This window comes from Podarcis bocagei (assembly GCF_964188305.1).
Source record: "Podarcis bocagei genome assembly, chromosome: 3".
Lineage (NCBI taxonomy): Eukaryota > Metazoa > Chordata > Lepidosauria > Squamata > Lacertidae > Podarcis > Podarcis bocagei.
The window spans coordinates 1,762,513-1,780,207 of record NC_138127.1 but is presented as its reverse complement, the minus strand read 5'-3'; the positions used below and the strand labels follow the sequence as shown (position 1 = coordinate 1,780,207).

Here is a 17,695-nt window from a genome sequence, read left to right as displayed (position 1 = left end):
ATCTGCTGCAGTTTCCAAAGGCTTTTTCTCTTACTGTTTGTATGTGCGGCATTATTCTACATCTTGATTTTTGTAAGCTGTGTTGTGGGTATTTTATAACAGAGAAGTGGTATAAAATAAATACTTAATACATAATAATACTTAATAAATACTTAATAAATACTTAATAATAAATAATACTTAATAATGCACCAGGATCATAGGATAGATAATTCTTTTTGTCCTTAAACAGCTAAGTGTCAAAAGCTGCAATACATTTTTTATTCATCTGTTTGCTTATTTAGAAATAACCGGGCTGTTTCTTTTCCAATAAAGAAACAGTCACATTGAATAGTAAGATCTTGTGTTGTGTAGCCTATCATCTTTCCTTTTTTTCTGTGATGGTGATTTCACTCACTTTTTTCTCTTTAACTATTACGACAGTAGAATTCACATACAGAAATAAATCCAGTAAGTAGCTTTTTCCTGTTTATTTTTGCAGGAGCAAACTTTGGCACTGAGGAAAGAAGGAATTGGTGTTGTGCTAGATTCTGAGCTGCCTCACCTAATAGGCATTGATGATGATCTTCTCAGTACTGGCATCATCTTGTATCACCTGAAGGTAACTCAATATTTATTTGCCTTCCTGTTCCTAAATGGGCAATTTTAATGATAGTGTTAATTTGTTGTCTAAATAAGCTAAGCATCCATTACATCCCTGCAATAATGTGACATCAGCTGTTAGGTACTCTAATTTGTTTAGTATAAAAGTATCAGTCAGTACTGCCTGTATCTGTCCCAAGAGTCAATGACAGATGAATGGCACCCTAGTGGAGCATATTGGTTCATTCATTTTGCTGTGGCCGTGAATTGATGCTGCTTGGAAACTTTCAGGATGCTCTTTCTTGCCTGTTAAGGAGGAACAGTAATGAAAACAATATTTCCTTGATAAAAGCTCTTTAATTCATTAGCAGTTTTAGCTATTGTTGTTCTACTTATGTGGAATCATTTTATTTTTGCTCCATAGTAAATAAGTTTTACTCTTCTCTATAGGAGGGACAAACACACGTTGGCAGAGAAGATGCTGCATCAGAACAGGATATTGGTAAATTAAATAAGAGGGGGCGGGGAGAACCCTGTCTGAGTTATCTTCCTAAAACATGGGGGGGGGGGATATTCCTCACGCTGCAGATATATCTGAAGAAGTGTGCATGCACACAAAAACTCATACCAATAACTAATTTAGTTGGTCTCTAAGGTGCTGGGACCGCGGGTGGCGCTGTGGGTTAAACCACAGTTCCTAGGACTTGCTGATTGAAAGGTCGGCGGTTCGAATCCCCGCGCGATGGGGTGAGCTCCCGTCCTTCGGTCCCAGCTCCTGCCGACCTAGCAGTTCGAAAGCACCCCTAAGTGCAAGTAGATAAATAGGGACCGCTTTCTAGTGGGAAGGTAAACGGCGTTTCCGTGCGCTGTGCTGGTGCTGGCTCACCAGAGCAGCTTCGTCACGCTGGCCACATGACCCGGAAGTGTCCTCGGACAGCGCCGGCTCCCGGCCTCTTGAGCGAGATGAGCGCGCAACCCTAGAGTCGGTCACGACTGGCCCTGACGGGCAGGGGTACCTTTACCTTTACCTTTACCTTTACTAAGGTGCTACTGGAAGGAATTTTTAAATTTTATTTTATTTTATTTATTTTGTTTCGACTATGGCAGACCAACCTACCTGCAGATACATAGTTCTCTTCACATATAGTTCTCTTAACAGTAAATGAAGCGGGCCTCAGTTTCCACTAATTATGAATTAGTTTTATGTGTGAAGTGTTCTGTTTAAGTTACCAGGACATACATGTAATATTTGTCCAACTTGAATCTACTTTTATACAGGGATTTCATAGTGAGACCACTTAACTTTATTTGCTCCCTTTACACTATTTTTTATAAGTTGCATTAGATGCTCCTGCAGCAGAAACTAAGGATGTATTTTTATCTAATTTCTCCCTTCTCCCAGCAGCCCCCAGAGCCCCCCATGTCTGTTCTGAAGGCTTGGGGGACCCTCCAGAGCATTGTGGGAGATAATACAGAGGCTATACAGGCAAGGGGATTGGCAAAATAACTTTTTGCCTACAGGAGCATCCGGTTAACAGTGTGAGAGTCTCTGCTGCATCAGGGTCCTGCCTCTTAAGAAAAAGGAGCCCTTTTGGTTGCCGCAGGAAATTCCTGGATACAACATATCTCTCTCTTTCTCTTTTGTTTGTAAACACACACACAATGCAAGAAGATGCTTAAAAATCAGGAATCTCTTTTTCCAGTGAATAGAATGAGAGTCAATAGATTTGTAAATTGTGTATCATAAGTACCTGGCTTATCTTCTTGTTTACTAATAGAAGAAAAATGTTTGCATTTCATAGTCCTTCATGGCCTCGATTTGGAAAGTGAGCACTGCATCTTTGAACATTTCAATGGAACAGTTAATTTAATACCACTGAGTGGAGCACAATGTTCTGTAAATGGAATTCAGATCACAGAGGCCATACAACTCAACCAAGGTATCTATACATTTCTTCTCTGCAATGAAAATCCATTGTATTTTGAGATCTAATTTCCCTGCTGTTCTTTTTCTATATATCAATTTCTGTTAAATATCAAACTTCTGTTTTCGTTGTGCAAATGATACAGTGATTAGAAGTACAACATACAGTATGTTTCTTTAGTATGTGTGCTCCATATGCACCATGGCATAACTGGATGCCTTCGTCTGCCCTAACTGCAATAAAACATGTCTCTCACGTATTGGTCTCTACAACCATAGCCAGAGCTCTAACTCTTCAACGTTTGACTTCACCCCCAAAAGTGCACTCCTCCATTGCCTCCAAGTCAGAGGATGCCAACAATCTCTATTTAGACACCCACCAAACCCCAAACCCCCCCACCCCCACCCCCACATCCATATGTTCTAGATATTTCAGGGATCGTCAGACTGGCTTGTAATCTCCATGCAGTTCAGGTGTGGCCATTCCAGAGAAAGAGGAAAATGATTGGTGGCCTGGATTGAGTTTGGGGGTGACTGTTTAATTGGACTCAGTGTTCGCACTAAAGCTGTGACTGCAATGATGCTCAGCTGTTCAATTTCATTTTCCACCACTCCCTTGAAAGAAGGGGATTACACTTCATTTTTCGCTGCCGTTCTCTCAGTACAACAGCTTCATGTAGTTGTTGAGTATTATTAAGATGAAGGGAAGAGATGGGAGCTTGCTAGACTGCTGTATTTTTGAGTGTCGCAAACAATGCCCAGGCAGTTGCTCTGGGGATTTCAAGACCTTTCATCAGTTTCTCCACTAAACTGGTTTTAAGGTGGATATACCCAAGTGGCCTGCAGTGCTTGAGTATTGACACCTAACTGAACGCCATATTATTTTTAACATTTTCCCCCTTGTGTTTCTTCCCCAAGGTTATTGAAGCACACTCCTGATCCTTTCTATCCTGTTTGCTGTGTTTCTTTATGAGTGCTGCTAACTAGCCTATCCACTTTTGTATATATGAAATTGGGAAGGCCGAAAGAATTCTCCCCAGCCTCCTTCATATCTTCATAGGCTTACATTTGAGAACCTGTGTTTTGGAAGAAAACTTTAGAGTCTGGATTAACCAAGACAACCAACTTAAATGTAGATAGACGGCAGCAACATGTACACCAAATCACAGTTCACAAGCTGGAAAGTCTTCATGCTAGCTTTAATTATGCATGTTTTAGCACTGTTTCTTAAATAATGTTTAATCTTACAGTCTGGAGTCACAGCACCTTTAAATACCTGCTTCAGATATTTATGATTAGCTCCTTTTGCACTTAACAATCTACTTTCCTTTTAGAATTGCCATGCATCAAAAATGTGTTAAACTCTTTGGGAGAGTTGTGGGGACTATGCCTTGTAATTAGCTACCGTGCCTTTGTCAAAATTAATTGAGATGGCATTAATGTGTCTTTTAAATTTAGCATAGCCAAATGCAATAAAAGTGGAACTGGTTTTCAGTCAGTAAAATGTAGCCAAAACTAGGAGGGACCAGGAATAAATCCAAATGCTGCCCCTTAAAAAAATAAAATTAAGCTCCTAGAGTTTAATAAACCTGGGATTACCTTGTTCTCCATCCTGAAAGCAGATATCTTGCATGGTGTTACATGTGAAATCTTGTAGAGTAAAAACCAAAGGGCGTGTAGTAGCAAGTTGTCTTCTTGGGAACGGTATTCCGTATTATGTGTTTGGAGGGTCACATATTTTTGCAGAAAAAGTAGCATTTGATGATGAATGTGAAGAAGGCTCATGGGCAGAGAAAAGCAAAATTGCATAAAAATGAGAGCAGGTGCTTCTTTTTATTTTTATATTTCTACAGGTGGGTGACACCTGGCTTGAGAGCAGTACATGTGAAAAGGATCTAGGAGTCTTGGTTGACCACAAACTTGACATGAGCCAACAGTGTGACGCGGCAGCTAAAAAAGCCAATGCAATTCTGGGCTGCATCAATAGGAGTATAGCATCTAGATCAAGGGAAGTAATAGTGCCACTGTATTCTGCTCTGGTCAGACCACACCTGGAGTACTGTGTCCAGTTCTGGGCACCACAATTCAAGAAGGACACTGACAAACTGGAACGTGTCCAGAGGAGGGCAACCAAAATGGTCAAAGGCCTGGAAACGATGCCTTATGAGGAACGGCTAAGGGAGCTGGGCATGTTTAGCCTGGAGAAGAGGAGGTTAAGGGGTGATATGATAGCCATGTTCAAATATATAAAAGGATGTCACATAGAGGAGGGAGAAAGGTTGTTTTCTGCTGCTCCAGAGAAGCGGACACGGAGCAATGGATCCAAACTACAAGAAAGAAGATTCCACCTAAACATTAGGAAGAACTTCCTGACAGTAAGAGCTGTTCGACAGTGGAATTTGCTGCCAAGGAGTGTGGTGGAGTCTCCTACTTTGGAGGTCTTTAAGCAGAGGCTTGACAACCATATGTCAGGAGTGCTCTGATGGTGTTTCCTGCTTGGCAGGGGGTTGGACTCGATGGCCCTTGTGGTCTCTTCCAACTCTATGATTCTATGAATTTCCATAAGGACAAATGTAAGGTTTCTGTCCCTAGACAGAAAGAACCAGATGCACAAATATAAGATGGGGGACACCTGGCTTACTAGCAGTCCATATGAAAAGGATCTTGGGGTCTTGGTGGACCACAAGTTTAACATGAGTCAACAGTGTGATGCAGCAGCAAAAAAAAGCTAATGCTATTTTAGGCTTCATCAACAGAAGTACAGTGTCCAGGTCAAGGGAAGTAATAGTACCACTGTATTCCGCCTTGGTCAGACCACACCTGGAATACTGTGTCCAGTTCTGGGCACTACAATTTAAGAAGGATATTGACAAGCTGGAGCATGTGCAGAGGAGGGCAACCAAGATGATCAAGGGCAGGGGGCAGCAAACTTTTTCAGCAAGGGGCTGGTCCACTGTCCCTCAGACCTTGTGGGGGGCCGGACTGTATTTTTTTTTGGGGGGGGGTGAACGAATTCCTATGCCCCACAAATAACCCAGAGATGCATTTTAAATAAAAGGACACATTCTACTCATGTAAAAACACACTGATGCCCAGACAGTCCGTGGGCCGGATTTAGTAGGCGATTGGGCCGGATCCGGCCCCCAGGTCTTAGTTTGCCTACCCATGATCAAGGGTCTGGAAACCAAGCCTTATGAGAAATGGTTGAAGGAGCTGGGTATGTTTAGCCTGGGAAAGAGGAGACAGAGAGGAGATATGATAGCCATCTTCAAATATCTCAAGGGCTGTCACATGGAGGAGGGAGCAAGCTTGTTTTTTTGTGCTCTTTAGGGTAGGATTCGAACCAGTGGATTCAAGTTACAAGAAAGGAGATTCTGACTAAACGTCAAGAAGAATTTTCTGACAGTAAGACCTGTTTGACAGTGGAACTGTCTCCCTCAGGAGGTTGTGGACTCTCCTTTCTTGGAGATTTTTAAGCAGAGGTTGGATGGCCCTCTGTCATGGATGAGATTACTGCACTGCAGGGAGCTGGACTAGATGATCCTTGGAGTCCCTTCCAGTGCTACAATTCTATGGTTCATGTTAGAGTTAGGACTTAAAATAATGAGGAATGGTTGTCATTCCATATTCGATACCAATTTTACTAGAAAACTCTGTGTACAGTCATACCTCTTGTTACGTTTGGTTCAGGTTACATCTTTTCAGGTTGCGTCCAGCGGCGACCCAGAAGTTATTTCCGGGAAAGGGTTATTTCCGGGAAAGGGTTACTTCTGGGTTTCGCCACTCGCGCATGCGCAAACGCACAAAATGACATCACGTGCATGCGCCGAAGCAGTGAATCGCGACCCACGCATGCGCAGACACGGGTTGCGTTCCAGAACGGATCCCGTTCGCAACCAGAGGTACCACTGTATTTGTCATTGAGTAAACTACCATCTGAAGAGGTTTGGATAGTTAATAACATGTTAAATACAGTATTCCGCTTTAGCCACCCAAAGCCTAGCCGAATAAGAGCATCTCATCCCATTTCCATTAAAAAATACTGTCTACATGACATAGTTCCACCCCAGTGAACTTGCAGTCTAGATTTTCAACTATAAACTAATTAACATTAGTTAAAGGAAATGTCATCCAATGCAGACAGAAGACATTTAATTTACTGGCGTGATATAGGCATGCTGATTTCTCTTCACTCTTCCTTCCTGCATAACCCCTTTTTAATCTTAAAGATGGTGAGTATGATATGTTCACTGAAATTGGCATCATTCAAAATTAACCCTAAAAAGCCATTTGAAATCAAGCGAAGAAATCCCGGTTGAGCTTCGGAAATGCTGGGTGGTTCAGATGTAACACCAGAATTTGGATTGGTGATACGCAAACAAGCTTCAACTATCTCTCCTTCTCTGTTTGATTCTTGGATTTCCTCTCCTAATTCTCTTTGCTTGCCAGCACATCCGAACCGTCCCAATTTGTCCAAAGAGGAGGATTGCAAGCTACAGTATGAACTGGACTTGTAACCCTGGTTAGCAAGTGAAATATGGCTTGCACAAATCATTGTTTCCCTGGTTCAGCTAGAGATGCAAACTTTGCGTGGAATTCAGTGTTGTGCTGTTACAAGTGTTCCATCAGCGTGGGCATTGTAGTTTTGTTTTTTGGGCATTGATATACCACTCAAATCAACCACATCCTCTGAGTGCTTTACAAGCTCTGAATAGTTAAGCAGACTCGGAAATGTTGTGCAGTCAGCACCAGGGCCATCTCTTTTCTCAAGATGTTAATTCTTTTTTTAGAAATCTACTTTCTTCTATGTATAAGCAAATGTTGCGGCCACATTCTATTCCTGCAAAGTCATAAGGGCTTCAGTTGCGCAGTCAGTCTGCAGCCTGAGACTCCCTATATGCTTGGGGAAGCATGTGCGTGAATCTTTATAGGGCTGGAATATAAATGTGCCATTTAGAGCTGCTTTTTTGCCATTATTTCAAAACAGCTGAGCGAGTGTGCTTAAATCACTCTCTGAGCTTCTCAAAGGAAAATAGTAAATTTAACTTTCAGGGTGGCAAAAAGGATGAGAAACGCTTTGTGAAGTAACAAGCATATGAAAGAGTTAAGAGAGAAAACTATTTTACAGTGTTAGCTGGCAGAATTGTAACCAGCTGGGACCCTTGACTATAGTTTCATAAAAATATCCCAATTGAAAGGAAGGCCAGCCTGGTGCAGAGCATAAATTACGGTGATAGTATTGAAATAGCTTTGCTGCATAAAGTTTTATGAACAGTAAATCTTCTTTAAGATTAGACTGCGATAAAGTGCAGTAGGCAATGTTACCATAATTTTGAATTGAAAGAAAACACTGGATTCTGCCTTTCCAAGAGGCGGTTTGGCATAGGTTGCAAAGTATACTTGTCATACAATCTCTATTACATTTTAATTTCCATAGTGAATTGGGCATATTATTTTAAAAAAGGGGGTCCTTGGATGGAAATATGCGAAGAAAATTGTTCTGAGCCATGTTGCATTGAGATTATGTTTGTTTTTTTGGCGTTTGCTTTCATCCATAAGCTGTAGTGTTCTTTTTAAAATGCAATTCTGCTCTAGTTAGTGGAAATTGCTGGAAATGTTGAAGTGGCCGAAATATAAATGGATTGATAGAATTAACCAAAGATGCTGCACTCAGTGTGTTTAACTGGCAATGAGGATTCAAGATTGAGTATTTTTGACATAATGCAGGAAGTCTTCCAGACCAACTCGCAAACTCCCAGCCTCTTCGTCTTTAAAAACACAAATCATGCCTCCTTTTTATCACCTCCTTTTGCCCTACTGAATTATTGAAATAGTTTTTCCAGAGCTCATGGTATTTTATGATATTTACAGAATGTGATCTAGTTTGTAGCTGGAACCTCTAGAGCTCTCTTTTATCTCTCCAAGTCAAGAAAACTGTTTGAGCTGTTCCAAGAATAATTAAGGCATAACATGGAAAGATGACTCGATAGCATCTGCTTTTGTTTGGAGCAAACAGATCAAACTGAAGGGTAATGATTGGGGCTGCACTTTTGACACCAGAGAGAGTGAAATCAAAGAAGCTGAAATCCCATGTTTCCGTTTTCTTGTGATCCCTGGGATTGTCCTAATTCTGCTCATTTTTAGAATGTCTCCCCATCTGTGTTTTCAAACTGAGAAGTGGACCGTGCTGATTTGATTGGCTCTGGAAGTAGTTGTTCAGAAACAAGCTAGTGCATTTTCTTTTGTGCATTAGGAAAACCTCAGAACTTAGAACTGATGGTGTCAGACTGCACAAATTGCTGTGAGTCTCTAATCTGGAGCCAGGAAATTCATAAGGGACTGCGTTGTTTACTACAGCTTTCAACAACTGTGACCATTGGTCATGCTGGCTGCAGCTGATGATAGCTGGAGTCCAGCTACACCATAAAGGCTGCAGGTTCCCCATTCTGGCAATCATACCATGCTACCTTTTGCAGTTGACTACTGGGTCAAGTCTGTCTGGGTACAAAAAGCAGCATGGAGCCAGCTGAGATGGGTCCAAGTGTTGGAGCCTCCGCTACGACCGAGCTACTCCTCCGCCTTCGTTCTCTCCTCCGACGATAATTAACGGCCTGAGCCTTTGATAAGCCTCCAGGCACGTTCCCCATTCAGCAGAGTTTCAAAGCAGCAGAAGTGACGAGATTTATGAGCTACATCAGAAAGAGTTTTATTGCTAGCTACGCAGACAGAAAAGAAATCATCCTCTCTCTGTGAAAGACAGAGAGCAACTGAAAAAAACAAAGGAACGGGAAACAGTAACATCACATCCGTCTCCTGTCTTCCGTGAGACTTCCAACAGTCTGGAATGTCTCTGGAATATAAACAGAGTCTTGTGACTCAAAGCACTGCACAGTGGCAACACACAGAAATCTACACATTGCTTTCTGAATCTTGTGTGTGGGGCTTACATAGGCCTGCATGCCATTCTTCACACTCACATTTCTGTCTTGGCTAAATACAGTGGAACCTTGGTTCTCAAACGGCTTAGTTGACGAACAAGTTGGCTCCCGAATGCTGAAAACCCAGATGTGTTCCGGTTTTCGAACGTTTTCGGAAGCCGAACATCCAATGCGGCTCTTGGCTATTGTTTCTGGGGCTCCTGCGCTAATTGGGAGCCGCTCCTTGGTTTTCGAACGTTTCAGGAGTCGAATGCAGTTCTGAAACAGATTAAGTTCAAGAACCAAGGTTCCACTGTACTATGAAAGTGTGTGTGTTTCATTTTATTGGAAATAAAGGCAAACTTACAGGAAAAGGGTAAGAATGTATATGACTGTGGTAACTGAAACACTTTTTTATTCCACTTTGTTCCCTTCAAAAGGCCTTGAGGGCACGTATAAGAATAGTATTGAGAGATAATGTTTGCTGCCAATAAGTTGCTTTGACGTGTTCATAAATGGGTAGGCAAGACCCTTCTGTTCTTTATTAAATTCATTTTAAAGCAGTAGTGAAGGAGAACATAAGCTTAAGTATATTAAATTTGAAACATTGGCAGTTCTCTGCACCTAATTTTTTTGGCTCAGTTTTGCTTTCTACTTGATGGAGCAAACTAATTGGCCTAGTTTACATGTCCTGGTAAGCAAAACTATGGCTTACAGAGATTGCTCAAATGTGCTGCCTTCGCATGTCATCTGAACACAGGCTTGTTTGAAATGTTTAGTGTTAGTTGTGAATACGGTCTCTCTCTCTCTCTCTCTCTCTCTCTCTCTCTCTCTCTCTCTCTGTGTGTGTGTGTGTGTGTGTATTCAGAAAAAAAGCTCCCTTAATGTGATGTAGTCAATTGAATTATGTTTCTTTCTGACCAGGTGCTGTAATATTACTTGGGAGAACAAATATGTTTCGTTTCAATCATCCGAAGGAAGCAGCCAAATTGAGAGAGAAAAGAAAGGTGAGTTGGGCTATTTCTTCCTATGTACCTTATTGATGCCTTTTTTGCATTAGGCAGGCACGTTGCCCTAATTTGTATTACGAGATTAATGCATATTTTGTCTGGGGAAATGTGAACAGTTTTAAGGAAAATGTACTTTGATATTAGTAGTAAGTAATTATTTGATCTTCTGCTGTCTTATTAGAGTGGACTGCTTTCTTCCTTCAGTTTGTCCATGTCAGATCTTTCAAAATCTTGTGAAAACCTCTCAGCAGTTATGCTGTATAATCCAGGGTGAGTATGTTCCAAATATCAATTCCTTGTGATATCAAGTCCATGTGTGTGTTTGTGTGCGTGTGCGTAATGTCAGCCTTTGAAAAGACCACTTTTCCTAACTAAGCTGGTGCATGTGAAAGCTTGGTGTTTATCAAGCTACTTGTTAAGTAATGTTGCTTGGCATATTTGGTCTTCATTATGTAGAAGTAGACACATATCTAAACATAACTATTCACATTCTTCTCTATTGAGTCAACTTGTGTCCCTCTTCTTGAATAACAGTGGTTTTCGAACATCTCGAAAGCTGAATGATTCGGTTTTCAAACGCAGAAAACCCAGAAGTAATTGCTTCCATTTTAGAACACACCTTGGAAGTCAATCGGCTTCTACTGCATATTTTCCAATTTTTCCAATTGAACTTGCAGCCAGCCCTTTGCGCCTTGGTTTTCAAACGTTTCGGAAAGCGAACGGTCTTCCAGAACGGATTATGTTCGAGAACCGAGGTACCACTGTATTTGTGTGGGATGGTGGTCATAATGCAGCCGAGGAAAAGTCCAGTTTTGCTTTTTGTCCTTTCCCAAGGTTCTTAGTCCTTGACTTCTATAAATCTCTGCGCTCATTATATTCTTGCCTTCTTTGGGACTTTTCATAATGGAAACAGTTGAAGTTCCCACAACAGTTTTGCGGTGCTGAACACATGTTTGCAGCATATGCCATCAAAGCTGCTTTTGGGTATTGGAAGGAAGTATCTACTAAAATAATAATGCACCAGATATGTTAAATATGATCATGCATTTGGCATTAACATGTAGCTTGGTTCACAGAGGAATGCTTCTAGGAAACCCACAAAGGAAGCAGTCCCCAGCAATTGGCATTAAGACCTCTATCTCTCTTTTGCTGTAATGGCTGATAGCCGTTGATAAACCTGGCTTCCATGAATTTGTCTAATATTCCTTTAAACAATTACAATATAGCATTTGCAGGTGGGTGGGGGTTGTCCAAGCACTTCTTTAAAGCACACAAATTGGAGCCTTAAAACTTTTCCTATCTGATTTTCACTGTATAGTGGTACCTTTGTTTTCAAACTTAATCCGCCGTTCCGAAAGCCTGTTCCAAAACCAAAGCGTTCCAAAACCATGGTGTGCTTTCCCATAGAAGGTAATGCAAAACGGATTAATCCCTTCCAGACTCTTAAAAACAACCCCTAAAACAGCGATTTAACATGATTTTTACTATCTAATGAGACCATTGATCCATAAAATGAAAGCAATAATCAATGTACTTTACTATAAAATAAATAAGACAGTATTGTAGAAGATTAAAAAAAATTTAAAAAATTCTTACCTACACTGATGATAGTCATTTTTGGGATGGGGGCTTTTACCCATTTCTACAGTCACACAATGCATCAATCAGTAGCTGAACTGGGTTGCACACAGCCACAAAAACAAATTAACTGAAAAAGCCTCAAAAACAAAAATGCAGAATAAATAGCAAAAACAAAAGCACCAAACTTAATCCATTCCGGAAGTTCATTTGCCTTCCGAAATGTTCGAAAACCAAGGCGCAGCTTTCTGATTGGTGCAGGTGCCCCAGAAACAATAGCTGTCAGCTGCATCAGACGTTTGGCTTCCGAAAAACATTTGAAAACCAAAACACTTACTTCCGGGTTTTCGGCGTTTGGGAACCAAGGCATTTGAGTACCAAGGCACCACTGTAGCCATTTTATTCTTCTGCTTGTGAGCCTGTATGCAGCATTGGTTTGACGTGCACTGACTTCGGAGCGACACAAGCCTAAAGTGAAATCCCAGTGTAAGCCAAATATTTAGGGCAAAACTGACCGGATATATTAGCTCTCTACTTTGGTTAGCCCTGCAGAGAATATAGAGTATCTCAAAACAGAAAACAGCCATGCTTGAGACAAGAGAGGGCATTCTCCCTTTTAAATTACTGATGGCTTTCATAGCAATGCCATACATGTTAGCTACAACACTGTAATAATAATAATAATAATTTATTATTTATACCCCGCCCATCTGGCTGGGCTTCCCCAGCCACTCTGGGCGGCTTCCAAAAGAATATGAAAATACTATAATAGATCAAACATTAAAAGCTTCCCGAAACAGGGCTGCCTTCAGATGTCTTCTAAAAGCCTGGTAGTTGTTGTTCTCTTTGACATCTGGTGGGAGGGTGTTCCACAGGGAAGGCGCCACTACCGAGAAGGCCCTCTGCCTGGTTCCCTGTAATTTGGCTTCTCGCAGTGAGGGAACTGCCAGAAGGCCCTCGGTGCTGGACCTCAGTGTCCGGGTAGAACGATGGGGGTGGAGACGCTCCTTCAGATATACTGGACCAAGGCCGTTTAGGGCTTTAAAGGTCAGCACCAACACTTTGAATTGTGCTCGGAAACGTACTGGGAGCCAATGTAGGTCTTTCAAGACCGGTGTTATGTGGTCTCTGCGGCCGCTCCCAGTCACCAGTCTAGCTGCCGCGTTCTGGATTAGTTGTAGTTTCCAGGTCACCTTCAAAGGTAGCCCCACGTAGAGCGCATTGCAGTAATCCAAGTGGGAGATAACCAGAGCATGCACCACTCTGGCGAGGCAGCCCGCAGCCTGCGTACCAGATGGAGCTGGTAAACAGCTGCCCTGGATACAGATTTGACCTGTGCCTCCATGGACAGCTGTGAGTCCAAAATGACTCCCAGGCTGCGCACCTGGTCCTTCAGGGGCACAGTTACCCCATTCAGGACCAGGGAATCCTCCACACCTGCCCACCTCCTGTCCCCCAAAAACAGTACTTCTGTCTTGTACTGTGGTTCCAGGAATACTATACAGGGAGTGATTTTTAAATGTCTGAAAAGGCCCAAAGTATCTTGGAGTAATACTGTAGCTGTTTAAGTGTGGACAACGGGCCATATTAAAGGTTTGAGAGATACCCCCCCCTCCAAAAAAAGAATAGTAAGTGATTCCAGGAGGGGATAGGCAGCAGAAATATTTGTGATAGCGTAAGTTTATGTTACAGACTATTTTTTGCTGCTTTTCTCTTTAATCTTATATCTATACATTCTTTTCTTTACTGATGACTTTATTTCTCTCTACCTCCTCTGGCAGCCTTTTCCCTATTAAAGGACCAATCTGTCTAAGGTAGAGACACTAAATTTCATTATATTGATTGCTATACCTGCATGTCCCTAACTTGTGGAAGCCGTGCTAATCGTTCAACTGTCTTACTTAATGTGGCTGTGTTTTGGTTATAAATTATATGCAATATAAAACTCACAAGTTATTGAGTATGTTAAATTATACAGTATATCAAATTATATAAAGTGTCAGTTCTAACCATTCGTCATAATTTCTATTTTAAAATTTAATGTTGCTTTTCCTTTTCCTTTGAAAAAAAACACAGATTAGAATTTGAGAGACAGCAACGAGAAGAACTCGAAAAATTAGAAAGTAAAAGGTAACTGATATGGATGTTTGACTGTAAAGATGCATGTTGATAATTGGTAGAAAGAAGAGGAATTATATTATTTCTTTTACTGGAATATTTTATTCACACATTAAATCTTAGGGAAATGGGGAAGAAAATTTCATTTGTTAGCTTTCAGTCTTTGCAGAGTTTTCCATTAGACAAGTCTAACATGGAAGGACAAACAAGGAAGTCCATAAAATTACCTTAGTTTTTTTGTACTGTACATATTATCAATCAAATATGAATTTTTAAAGTATGTGTTTATGCCGTAAACTTCATTATACTTCTTCACATTCTATGCACTCCTCTTTATAGTGTTAATAATGATTTTTAATGAATAACTTGTTTTAAAAACCACATAGAAGAATCTCAGAAAATTAGAATATTAAATGAAATCAGCAAAACAAGGACTGCAAATAGAGCGATATTGGACCTCTGGACTTAATGAAGCACAGTGGACCAACACCAGCTGATGACGTGGCTCCCCAAATCTCTTTTCTGAGAGAGCAGCTTTTGCCCATGGGATTACTGTGCTTGATTGGCCAGCAAACTCGCCTGGCCTGAACTCCATAGAGAATCTATGGGGCATTGCCAAGAGAAAGATGAGAGACAAGAGACCGAGCAATGCAGAAGAGCTGAAGGCTGCTACTGAAGCATCCTGGTCTTCCATAACACCTCAGCAGTGCTACAGGCTGATAGCATCCATGCCACGCCGCATTGAGGCAGTAATTGATGCAAAAGGGGCCCAAACCAAGTACTGAGTACATATGCATGCTTCTATTTCTCAGAGGTCCAATATTGCTCTATTTGCAGTCCTTGTTTTGCTGATTTCATTTAATATTCTAATTTTCTGAGATTGTTAATTTGGGGTTTTCATCAGCTGTATGCCATGATCATCACAATTATAACAAATAAAGGCTTGACATATCTCGCTTTGCATGTCATGAGTCTATCTCATATATTAGTTTCACCTTTGAAAGTTGAATTACTGAAATAAATGAACTTTTCCACGATATTCTAATTTTCCGAGTTTCACCTGTACATGTCCTCGATACAAAATATTTGAAAAAATACAATCCTCCTCCTCTCTCTCTCTCTCTCTCTCTCTCTCTCTCTCTCTTAAAAAAACTTTTAGAAAGCTGATAGAAGAAATGGAGGAAAAGCAAAAGTCTAACAAAGCTGAACTAGAAAGAATGCAGCAAGAAGTGGAGTCTCAACGTAAGGAAACGGAAATAGTTCAGCTGCAAATCCGAAAGCAAGAGGAGAATCTTAAAAGGAAAAGCTTTCATATAGAAAGCAGGATGAAAGACTTGCTGGCAGAAAAGGAGAAATTTGAAGAAGAGAGATTACGTGAGCAGCAAGAAATAGAGCTTCAAAAAAAGAAACAAGAAGAAGAATTTTTTGCTCGAGTTAAAGAAGAACTTCAGCGATTACAAGAGCTCAATCAGAATGAAAAAGCGGAGAAAATGCAGATTTTCCGAGAACTGGAAAAGCTTAAAAAGGAAAAAGAGGAGCAGTATATCAAGTTAGAATTGGAAAAAAGAAGGTTGGAAGAGGAAGAAAGAGATCAAGTATTACTGGTGGCAAACTTAGAAGAGCAGCTCAGAGACAAACAAGCCATGATACAACTGGTCAAACTAGGAGATGTGCAAAGGGCTGAAGAAGGGAAGAAGAATCTTGAAGACATCAGAGAGTCCCTCTTGCGAGTCAAAGAGGCCAGATCTGAAGGAGATGAAAACAGCGAAGAGTTAGAAAAGGCACAGTACAACTACATGGATTTCAAGAGGAGGCAGCTAGAACAGCTAACTAGTTTAGAGAGAGACTTGGTTCAGCAAAGGGATCATCTAGAAAAAGACGTAGCTGATGAACATGAAAATCTGAACCGTTTGAAGTCTGCACACGCGCAACATTTAAACCTTGAGAAAAATGATGAAATGGATGCTGCCTTGACAGTTGAAGAATGTAACAAAATAAAATCATGTGAATACAGGCTGCAGCTTAAAGAACGGCAGCTTCTGTATCTGACAAATAACCATTTGCCAGCTTTGCTAGAAGAAAAGCAGAGAGCCTCTGAAGTTCTCGATAGAGGCCTGCAGAACTTGGACAATACTCTTTATGAAGTTGAAAAAGAAATGGAAGAAAAAGAAGACCAGCTAGCGCAGTACAGGGCAAGTGCCAGCCAGCTGCAGCAGCTCCAAGAGACATTTGAATTCACTGCCAATGTAGCTCGTCAAGAAGAGAAAGTTCGGAAGAAGGAGAAAGAAATTCTAGAATCAAAGCAAAAGCAGCAGCGAGAGGCACTGGAGCAAGCGGTGGCTAAGTTGGAGAGGCGACACTCTGCTTTGCAACGTCATTCAACCATAGAAATTGAGGAGCAAAAACAGAAGCTTGCAACTCTGAACAGCAGTTGCAGCGAGCAGGCAGGCCTGCAAGCTACTCTAGAGGCAGAACAAAAAGCCTTGGAAGAAGACAGAGAACAGTAAGAACCAATTTTATCATTAATAAACACATACTTGCAGCTTTTCAAGGCCACCCAGTTTTAATTCACCCAAAAGTACTAGTCACCCAAATTTATGGAAGTTGAAGGCTCCTTGTTGTGAAGGTTTTTTCCTTTTAGCTGTAGGCGCTTCCTTTGTGCTTTCCTAGTGGTTTTCAGAGAAGCAATTACAGTGGAACCCCGGGTTACATACGCTTCAGGTTACACTTCAGGTTACAGACTCCACTAACCCAGAAAAAGTACCTCAGGTTAAGAACTTTGCTTCAGGATGAGAACAGAAATCGTGCTCTGGCGGTGCGGCGACAGCAGGAGGCCCCATTAGCTAAAGTGGTGCTTCAGGTTAAGAACAGTTTCAGGTTAAGAACGGACCTCCGGAACGAATTAAGTACTTAACCCGAGGTACCACTGTACACTGGAACCTCAGTTGTCAAACGTAATCAGTTCCAGAAGACCATTCGACTTCCGAAACGTTCGACAACCGAGGCACAATTGCCAGTCGTCAAATTCCTTTTAAAAAATGGAGAAACATGCCTTGGAAGCCATTCGACTTCCGAGGCGCATTCAAAAACGGAAGCATTCAGTTCCAAGTTGTTGGCATTTGGATTCTGAATTGTTCAGCTTCTGAAGCATTCAACAACCGAGGTTCCTCTGTATTGTCACAGCAACAGCAGGAAAGGGTTCAACTCACTCCCCATTTCCTAGGATTCTGCTAAGTACCACCCCAGCAGATGTTATTTCCATTTTTTTCCAGACGTGCATGTTGAAGGCAAAGACCCATTAAATGCCGTGTCTAGTTTGGCCATTAAACTGCCTCTTGGGGGGCAGATGGATGGCCAGTCTCTGAGGGGAGAAGCTGAAAACTTCTTTAAACTTCTATTGTGCCTGTGTTCTACCTTCTAGATTTTTCTGTATAGTTCCAGTTGCACGTTAAGAATTATAACCATTACACAAACAGCAGAAAAATGACAAACCCACGGGCAAGCCTAACTTCAGTGCAGCAGGAATGATAGCCTCCAAACTAATGGCAGCTGTAGATTGCTTCTTG

The 17,695-nt window shown here is 41.3% G+C and overlaps 1 protein-coding gene across 4 annotated transcripts in view; it reads left to right on the top strand.

Moving 5' to 3' along the window:
- The window catches only part of LOC308584333 (kinesin-like protein KIF16B), a 94,569-nt gene that overhangs the window by 37,234 nt on the left and 39,640 nt on the right, over positions 1 to 17,695 (top strand). For 3 of the 4 annotated variants that reach the window (XM_081188969.1, XM_081188971.1, XM_081188972.1), the window contains 8 exons: positions 482 to 601; positions 1,033 to 1,084; positions 2,385 to 2,522; positions 10,348 to 10,430; positions 10,615 to 10,703; positions 13,793 to 13,825; positions 14,088 to 14,141; positions 15,289 to 16,632. In XM_081188969.1, coding sequence (XP_081045095.1) covers positions 482 to 601; positions 1,033 to 1,084; positions 2,385 to 2,522; positions 10,348 to 10,430; positions 10,615 to 10,703; positions 13,793 to 13,825; positions 14,088 to 14,141; positions 15,289 to 16,632 — 1,913 coding nt within the window. The remainder of the gene's footprint in view (positions 1 to 481; positions 602 to 1,032; positions 1,085 to 2,384; positions 2,523 to 10,347; positions 10,431 to 10,614; positions 10,704 to 13,792; positions 13,826 to 14,087; positions 14,142 to 15,288; positions 16,633 to 17,695) is intronic. The other variant, XM_081188970.1, reaches the window with a different exon arrangement.